The sequence below is a fragment of the Cyprinus carpio genome, chromosome B8 (assembly GCF_018340385.1).
Source record: "Cyprinus carpio isolate SPL01 chromosome B8, ASM1834038v1, whole genome shotgun sequence".
Lineage (NCBI taxonomy): Eukaryota > Metazoa > Chordata > Actinopteri > Cypriniformes > Cyprinidae > Cyprinus > Cyprinus carpio.
This window is the reverse complement of record NC_056604.1, coordinates 18,343,874-18,353,118: the sequence shown is the minus strand read 5'-3', so window position 1 is coordinate 18,353,118 and position 9,245 is coordinate 18,343,874. Positions and strand designations below refer to the sequence as shown.

The following is a 9,245-nucleotide window of genomic DNA, read 5'->3' as shown; positions in this document are numbered from 1 at the left end:
TAACGTTACATTATATTAATATTCAGGGCTGTGTGTGTGTGTGTGTGTGTGTGTGAGAGAGAGAGAGTGAGAGAGACGCATTTCTAGCGTCTCTAATGAGGTAGCTATGCCTAAATACTTTCAATGTGTTTTATATGGATATTAGGGCTTCTCAAAGTCCGGACCAAACGGCAAGCCCATAAGTTACCTCTGTATATGAGAAAAATACGCACTGAACCAAACTGGATCAAAACTATTTTTTCCCCATTGACTTACACTAATGTTACAATCTGACATAATGTGCCTTTTTAAATTGTTGTATGTTGTTACCACAGTGGTGGTTAACATTGCTGTTTTTCTTTTCTCTACTGTCTAGATAATGAAGTTGACGGAGAAGCAGTGGACTATGGATTGACTGAGAGGATGATTTCATGCCTCTTTGAAGGATCGTTTAAGAAGCAAGCCAAATTCAACCGATTTGTTCAGCAGTTCTAAACATACACACAGATTGGGCATTATGTGGAAAACTATTAATTCCTCTTTCTTTCTGTCATCACTATTACGCCTACTTGGTGAATTATGAACAGGACTGGACTGTCCTTGCTATTTTTGAGGTGATGGATTTTCATGCTTTGGATACATACGGTGTCGATGATAAACTGTTTGTTAGTATGCGGCATTTATGTTTAGCTGTGTTGGGAGGGTTGTAGAGCATTGTGGATGAGCTCAAAGCTTGTGTTTTTTAATCCAGAACACATCAAGTGTCATGTAGTTTATCCGTTAAGTGACTCTCTTTACTTTGGTGTGGTGTGCTAAAGTGTTTTGCTTGGTCTTTGATTATAAACTTATGTTTTTCTGCACTATATTGCTGTTCTTATTAGTGATGTTCATGAAATTGAAAGAAGGAAAATATAAATGGTTCCATTGTATTTATTCCCTGCTATGCATCTATTCTCTGATATCGCTGTTCATTTTGTTTTTGGAGTGGCAGTAAGTTGTCAGTTGGTCAGTGAAATGCTTCTTAAAAAATGTAATTAATTATTTTTAATGTTTTTTTATATCAGACATGACATCCTAAACATTGTGGCATTTTATTTTGGGATGTTACATTGTATGGTTGTGAGATGAATTATTATTGAATCGGTGAATTAAACTGTTTTCCATTTAAGGACTAAAATAAATGTCTAAAATTCAGTTAGTTGTTGTTTGCCTTTATTTTCTTTCACTCCTTAAGGAATAAAAAGGAACTTTTTTGCCACCTAAAGGTACAAAATGGCTTTGTCACTGGGGTGGTACCTTAATGGGACAAAATTGTACCTTTTTCCAGAGGTACTTTATTGTACCTTTGTCTAAGGTACATTATTGATCCTCAAAGGTACAGTATTGGCCCTTAGAAGGTACAAACAAGTAAGGTACAAATTTGCTCCTCTGACTCAAGGTACAATAATGTACCTTTGAGGGTACCACCCCAGTGACAAGCTTTTGTTCCTTAAAAAAAAAGTTAAATAGCTGTTACTACATAAGAGTCTTTATATCGTTCTTCATTTCTCACCTTACAGTCTTACAATACAGTGAGCAAGTTTGTGCCACCATATGCTACACAACTTCAAATGACGTACTTTTAATAGCAAAACAGAGGAATATGAGAAAATATTTAACAGCTACTGGCCCATTTACTTGTAGCGTATTCTAACGATAGGCTGCTTCTGGCAAATCAGTGGCTGTAATCGTTGAGTAAACATTTAAAACAGCAAACAATACCATTTTGTGTACAAACGAACAATTATATTCAACGTTTGCTTATCTTCGTTAGAAGCTGAAACGTAATTAACCTACCTTGTTGAACAGTTTTTGTGATCCGGTGAAAACGTACTAATATTATCAGAGTCGCTTTAACGCGAAACAGAAACACATGAATATTCATGTGAGCTCCGCCCAGCGTCACCGAAAATCTCAGACACCGAATATTTCAGAACACCGTTCCGTCTACTGTCCCGAGCGTCAAGGTGCAATGTGTAATATTTACAACGATCTATTTACAGAAATGCAATATATTATACATAACTATGTTTTCAGAGGTGTGTAAAGACCTTTCTTAATGAACCGTTATATTTTTATTACCTTAGATTGAGCAATTTCTATCTAACGTTACATACACCATGGGTTCCCTTACATGTAAGTCGCCACTATGTTTCTACAGTAGCCCTAAACGGACAAACTGCTCTACGGAGCGCGTTCTCTTTCATCATCTCGTGTTCGAGATCCACCTATGGGAAGGGCATCCGTACCTGACCTCTGCAGAAGCATCCAATTGCACCAAGTCTGGCTAGACAGACAGAAGCGCGCAGCCAATGCCAGGTAAGGCCCTGCCTCCTTACCTAGGGGTATATAACGGCTGCAGCGCTGCTATTCTCCAGTTGACATTCGCTTCTCGCGATCTCTGCACTGACACAGTTCGGTTGGATTACGCTGCTCACCTTCGTGTCTTCAGGAGGACATATCACCTGATCAGCCTCCGCCAGACGTGACTTCGTCTTTTCAGCCTTCTGCTGTGTTCTGCATTCAGAGCCGCCCGCGCTCTCGTCGGTTTTCACCTGCCCCTCCTTCCACGGCTGCCCGCCACAGATTTTTTTGCCGAGTTCTTCTCCGGTATGTCGCTTTCTAAACCTACCGCTTCTCCGGGGAATAGCCTATCACGGGCCTGTCCGGCCGCGTGTGGAGCGCTCATCGCCGCTAAGGAGCTTCACCCGTTCTGCGTGGTTTGCTTGGGCCTTAAAACACGCTCAAGAAGCCTTGGAGAACCCGGAAAATTGCAGTCATTGCCTGATGCTGCCCAAAAAGCTTTTACGACGCTGTCTTAAAGTTGCAGCGACCCAGTGTGCCGAGCTCGGCCTTTCTGACTCAGATGGGGGACACGGTGACGACGACGCACTACCGGGGGACTCCCGGGGCTCCTCCTCACTTGTTTGCTTACCAGGCGGAGATTTTGGACGAATTAGGGCAACAGCTGGAAAAGGGAACCCCTTCTCTACCCTTGTGGAGGAGATCCTCACGGTGAACGACCTCGTCCTCCTTAACGCTCGGCAGGCCGTCCAAGCCTGCGGGTGCTCTATGGCACTTTCTGTGGTGGAAGAGCGCATGCTCTGGCTTAACCTGTCAGGCCTTCCTGACAGTGAGAAGCGGCGCATCGCGGGCGCGTCAGTAGAGCCCGGCCGGGCTCTCTTCGGCCCCGCCGTCGCATTAATGCAACAACGGTGTGACGACAAAAAGAAGGAGGACGAGGCCTTCAAGTTATGCCTTCCTAGGAAGGCGGCCCCACGCCAGGCACCCCCTGCGCGTTTGCCTAACACTCCCTGCCATGGGACGACATTTTCCACCAGGGCAAGGAAAGGCCCCGCAACAAAACCCCTCCACGGCAGAATAACCCACCGCCTGCTAAGCACTGGGGAAAATCGACTCCCGCCGCGGCCGCGGCTGGAAGACCATCTAACCCTACCCCCATCGACTCGAAACGTAAGCGGCCTGCCTGATGTTCGTTTGATGGGGGCATCGAGTCCGCGTTCACGGGCCGCGAGCCCTTCGGACTCTCTTCCTGTCCCAGGACCCCCGTTCAAAAGATGCAGGGTCTCCCGCGGATGGATCGGTTCCTTTTTGCTGTCCCAGGACCCCCGTTCAAGTTTAATGAACGTTGTGTGTGTTCCCCCCCTCACGTTCAGGGGGACTGTTGTGAGGAAAAGTGCAAAAGCAGTGTCACCACACCGCATACACTCTGTTCCCCTCACCCAATCAATAAAGGCTTCGGCCCAAGTGTTTCCCCAACAAAAACACACACAAAAAACAAAAACACATTAAAACAAACAAATCAAATGAATTCGTTACGGAGAGAGGATCTCTCTCCGCAGAGAGAGTCCTCTCCCTGCGGAGAGAGGAAATCTGTCTGAACCCCTGCATGTTGCCCCTGGTGTGGTCCACTAGATGGCGCCATTGCATCACAAATAAACCAGCTGGGCTTACACAGCTCCGCCGCGGCTCGGGTGGGAACACTCGCAAGTCACGAATGGGCTTGGCAAACTGTCTCGGCTCCCGAGTGGGTGATGCGTACTATAATGCAGGTATACAGACTGCAGTTTGCAATAAAACCCCCCGCATTTCAACGGCGTTCTCTCTTCACACACGGAGGAGAATGCCTCACACATTCTGAAAGAGGAAATATCCTCCCTCCTAAACAAGGGAGCGATTCAGGTGGTGGTGCCCCCCAGTCTGATGAATCAGGGATTTTATTCTCGTTATTTCCTGGTCCCAAAAAAAGGACGCGCTCTCTCCGCCCTATCTTGGACCTTCGTGTGTTGAACAAACATTTGAGGAAATACAATTTCAGAATGCTGACTCATGGCTCGCTCGCCCGCGCCATAAAACAGAACGACTGGTTCACATTGGTCGACCTGAAAGATGCTTTCTTCCATATAAGCATTTATCCGCCACACAGGAAGGTTTCTTCTTCTTCGTTTCGCCTACCAAGGCACATGTTACGAATTCACAGTTCTGCCGTTTGGGCTCAGTCTAAGCCCACGGTGTTTCTGTCTGTGTGCGGAGGCGGGCTTAGCACCCATGAGAATGTCAGGTCTGAGGATTCTGACATACATAGACGATTGGCTCATCATAGCCGAATCGAAAGAGAAAGTGTTGCAGGACACCTGCCGTGTGCTCACGCACATCACGTCTCTCGGGTTCAGAGTGAATGTGAGCAAGAGCAATTTTACACCCAGTCAGAATGTCATTTTCCTGGGTTTGGAGTTGAACTCAGTCTCCATGCGAGCGCGTCTCTCTCAAGAGCGCGTTCTCTCCTCTGTAATGAACTGTCTGTCGCAGTTCAGAGAGGGGGCGAAAGTACAATATCGCACATGCCTCAGGCTGCAGGGTCTTATGGCTTCATCTATCCAGATTGTACCGCTGGGACTCCTGAGAATGAGAGCGTTCATGAAATGGGTTTTGTTAGTACATTTCAGCCCGACGCGCGATCTTTGCCGCTCTGTAATAGTGACGCGCGCCTGCTCGGCAGCCTTGCGCCACTGGAAGAGCGCAGACTTTTACGCACAGGGAACCCCTCTGGGGACGGTTTATGATGCGGAAAGTTGTGACGACAGATGCGTCCTTAACAGGCTGGGGCGCCACCCAGGAGGGCAGAACGGTGAATGGTCTGTGGCCGAGCAGATTACGTTCAGCGCACATAAATTATTTAGAGCTTATGGCCGTATGGAAAGCTCTGAATCATTTTCTTGCCTCGCCTGCAGGGACATCATGTGCTCGTACGCTGCGACAATACCACAGCAGTGGCTTATATCAACCGTCAGGGCGGCGTGCGCTCGTCGAAACTTCACGCTCTAGCTTACAAGCTTTTGGTGTGGAGCAGACGGGTTTTCCTGTCGTTACGCGCGACTCATGTTCCGGGCCTTCTAAACAGAGGCGCGGATCTTCTATCGAGGGGAAACCCAATCTACGGAGATTGGCGCCTTCACCCGCAGATATGTTTATGGATGAGATTCGGACAGGCAACCGTAGATCTATTCGCCTCGCGCGAAAATTACCATTGTCCTATGTTCTCTCGCTAAAGGACGTGGACGCGCCCCTCAGGGTAGATGCACTGGCCCACCCGTGGCCCAGAGTGCTGCTGTATGCTTTTCCTCCCCTGTGGCTGATAATTCCTACACTGGCCAGGGTGAGAGAGCAGGGCCTGTCTCTCATTCTGATAGCAAGACCCAGGTGGCCCAAAGCACCATGGCTGGCGGAGATAATATGCCGAGCCGTGGCGCCTCCCCCCCGCCGCACAGATCTATTGTCCCAAGCGAACGGGGAGATTTATCACCCGCACCCGGACAGGGTGGCTCTTTGGGCTTGGCCCGTGAGAGGATGAACCTAAGCGCACTGGGGCTTTCGCCGCGTGTGATTGCTACTATACAGAATGCCAGGGCCGTTTCTACGCGATCCTTGTATGGCACTAAGTGGCAAGTGTTCGAAGGGTGGTGTGATGGGCGTGGCCTCACATCTTATCAGTGCTCAGTTCCTGATATTTTGTGTTTCCTCCAAGACCTCTTGGAAAAAGGCAGGTCTTTTTCCACAATTAAGGTCTACTTGGCTGCTATTTCGGCCTGTCATGTGGGCTTTGAGGGCTCAACAGTCGGGCAGCATCCTCTAATCCGCAGATTTATGAAGGGTGCCCGTCGCTCCTTGCCAGTCGTCAGGAGAACTGTTCCTGAGTGGGACCTCTCCATGGTGTTGGAGGCTCTGTCTCAATATCCTTTTGAACCCCTGGGAAGTATTTCCCTAAAGCTGCTGTCCTTCAAGACAGCTTCGCTCTTGGCCTTGGCATCAGCCAAACGTGTCAGTGAGCTTCATGCACTTTCGGTTCATCCCTCGTGCACTAAATTCTCTCTTAGTGGAGATATGGTTTCCCTTAAGCCTAATCCGGCTTTCATGCCGAAGTGCTTCCCTGCGTTCACTTCGGAGGTGTTGGAGCTGTCCGCTTTTCACCCTCCACCTTTTTCCTCCCCGGAGGATGAGAGGCTAAATGCTCTGTGTCCCGTCCGTGCTTTACGGACATATATTAACAGGACCAGTGCTTTCCGGAAGAGCGACCAGCTCTTTATTTCATAGGCACCCCCTCATGGAGGGAATCCTATTTCTAAGCAACGCCTCTCACATTGGCTTGTGAATGCTATAGCTTTGGCTTATGAATCAAAGGGAATGCAGCCACCAGGGGACATCAGAGCTCATTCCACGAGGGGCATTGCCACCTCTTGGGCTTTGTTTAGGGGAGTGTCACTGCAGGACATCTGCTCCGCTGCCAGTTGGGCTTCTCCTCATACCTTTGTGTGTTATTACCGGCTGGATGTCACCAGTATCTCGGTAGCACATTCGGTTTTGGGGGTGGGGTCTTCTTAGCCCTTCCCTGCGACCCCGTTGGAAGTGATGAAGAAGGAGTGAATGGGCCGGCTGGCCATGCACATCCCTGTCACTAAGCATGTTTTTCCATTCCTTTTCTGGGTGTATTCATATGCACATTGGTTATCATGTGTGTTATGCTAACATGTTTCATGTGCTGCATGTGCACAGCAGTCATGTGGGTGCATCAGTATTGCAGGTTCATGAATATGGGACGTGTCAGGCACCGCCTCCCTGGGGCGACCGTCCTTCTCTGGCTTTTAGAACCTCACTGTGAGTGTATTGGGCAATCGGGGAGCTGTCCATGTCTCTCCCATAGGTGGATCTCGAACATGAGATGATGAAAGAAATCAATAGGTTACTGTCGTAAACCCAGTTCTCTGAAACATCGAGTGGAGAGATCCACCAGCTTTGCCCTGCTTACTGCTCAAGAAGCGAATATACTTACTGGAGAATAGCAGCGCTGCAGCCGTTATATACCCCTAGGTAAGGAGGCGGGGCCTTACCTGGCATTGGCTGCGCGCTTCTGTCTGTCTAGCCAGACTTGGTGCAATTGGATGCTTCTGCAGAGGTCAGGTACGGATGCCCTTCCCATAGGTGGATCTCTCCACTCGATGTTTCAGAGAACCGGGGTTACGACAGTAACCTATTGTTTTGTCACTTTGCTGTTCTTGCGAATAAAACACTGATGTACATTAATATTCGCAATTACATTGATTTATTGAATAATTAAGTAAATATAATTCCTTAATTTACCTCTGTAAAGAAATCTCATTGCTCTCTGATGTCTTTACCGACGACCATCTTTACCTGTGTCGGCCACCAAAGCTTCTCTAAAGGGAGAGGTGAGCAGGGGACTGAGCCGTTGGTTAAAATTCGTGCTAGTATAAAAACTAGCTTTCTGCGACGTTCACTTGCAGAAAGCAAGCTTCTCTATAGAAGGCATATAAGTCTGAAGTAATAAATTTAGGTGAAGGGGTGCAGAGCCAGTGGTGGTTTTGTAGGCAAACACCAATGACTTGTATTTTATGCGAGCAGCTATTGGTAGCCAGTGCAAATTGATAAAAAGAGGTGTAACGTGCATTCTTTTCGGCTCATTAAAAATTAATGTTGCTGCCACATTCTATATTAGTTGTAAAGGTTTGATAGAACTGGCTGGAAGACCTGCCAAGAGAGCATTGCAATAGTCCAGCCTGGACAGAACAAGAGCTTGAACAAGGAGTTGTGAAGCATGTTCTGAAAGAAAGGGCCTGATCTTCTTGATGTATAATAAAGCAAATCAGCAGGACCGGACAGTTTTAGCCAGTGGCGGACTGGGAATTTGACTCCCCCTCAGGCCACCTCTGTTGGTGCAGTCACCACCACCCAATTCATGTGTCCACCAGACTGCTAAACTTGTAGGCTAACCCTGTTAGTTGATTTAACAGGTAGACTACCATACATCATATGAATGGATAAATAAATAAACCCTCAAAAACTCACTAGGAATACAACATCTATATCATCTTTCCCTGAATCCCTCTCTCTCTCTGCACATCTAGTTTCTCTGCTATATGAAATAAGCACTTGCAATAATCTATATTAATTGTGCAGCCATCAATTGTATGTGCCCATGATCACAGTCCTACGATGATCTTAGAAATCATAAAAGCACATTTTGTTCTAAGAGTATAGCCAGCATGTTTAGTTTTGCTTATAGCTTAAACTTTACCTGAAGGTTCCTGCTCTGACTCAAAAGCTGAACTGTCCATCCTCTCTTGTTCAATAGCAGGAGCGCCGTTGCTTCCTTTGACACCTTCAAAATAAATAAATAAACATTGTAGACTAGGCTACATATTGTAGGCTAGAAATGGAAAATCAAAATTTCTGGTCAAATTTGGCACTTAAAAAATACAGTATCCCCATATGTAAAACAGTGTGCTAGTTTGTCATTAAGATGCTCTTTTAAAACTTCTATCATTATATATATTTGTAATATATTTTTTAGAATAGTTTGTATCTATTGTAAGTCGCTTTGGATGAAACCGTCCGTCTGCCAAATGATTACGTAAATTTAAGGGGTGGAACAGTTCAACTTTTTCACGGTTCGGTTTGTTTCACGGTTTTAGAGTCACTGTTTTGGTACCGTTGTATGTGCTATGTTTATGGAAAAACTATATGTGACGAGTGGGGCGGGGCCGAGAGCCGTGGGAACGGAGCGAGGCCGGTGGAGTGATTGGGAAATGAGCGACACCTGCTCCACTCACCGGTCTCGAGTCCCACGGAGGAGATTGGGAGGATACAAAAGAGGAGCGACGACAGTGAAGGATGAGAGAGGACCAGGCCTG

The 9,245-nt window shown here is 47.1% G+C and overlaps 1 protein-coding gene across 1 annotated transcript; it reads left to right on the top strand.

Moving 5' to 3' along the window:
- The first annotated feature begins 2,805 nt into the window (after positions 1 to 2,805).
- Positions 2,806 to 7,128, top strand: LOC122138147. The gene is given in 2 exon segments (XM_042729096.1): positions 2,806 to 3,316; positions 5,591 to 7,128. Coding segments are annotated over 2 exon segments (1,839 nt in total). The 3' UTR covers positions 6,919 to 7,128.
- Positions 7,129 to 9,245: the final 2,117 nt, after the last annotated feature.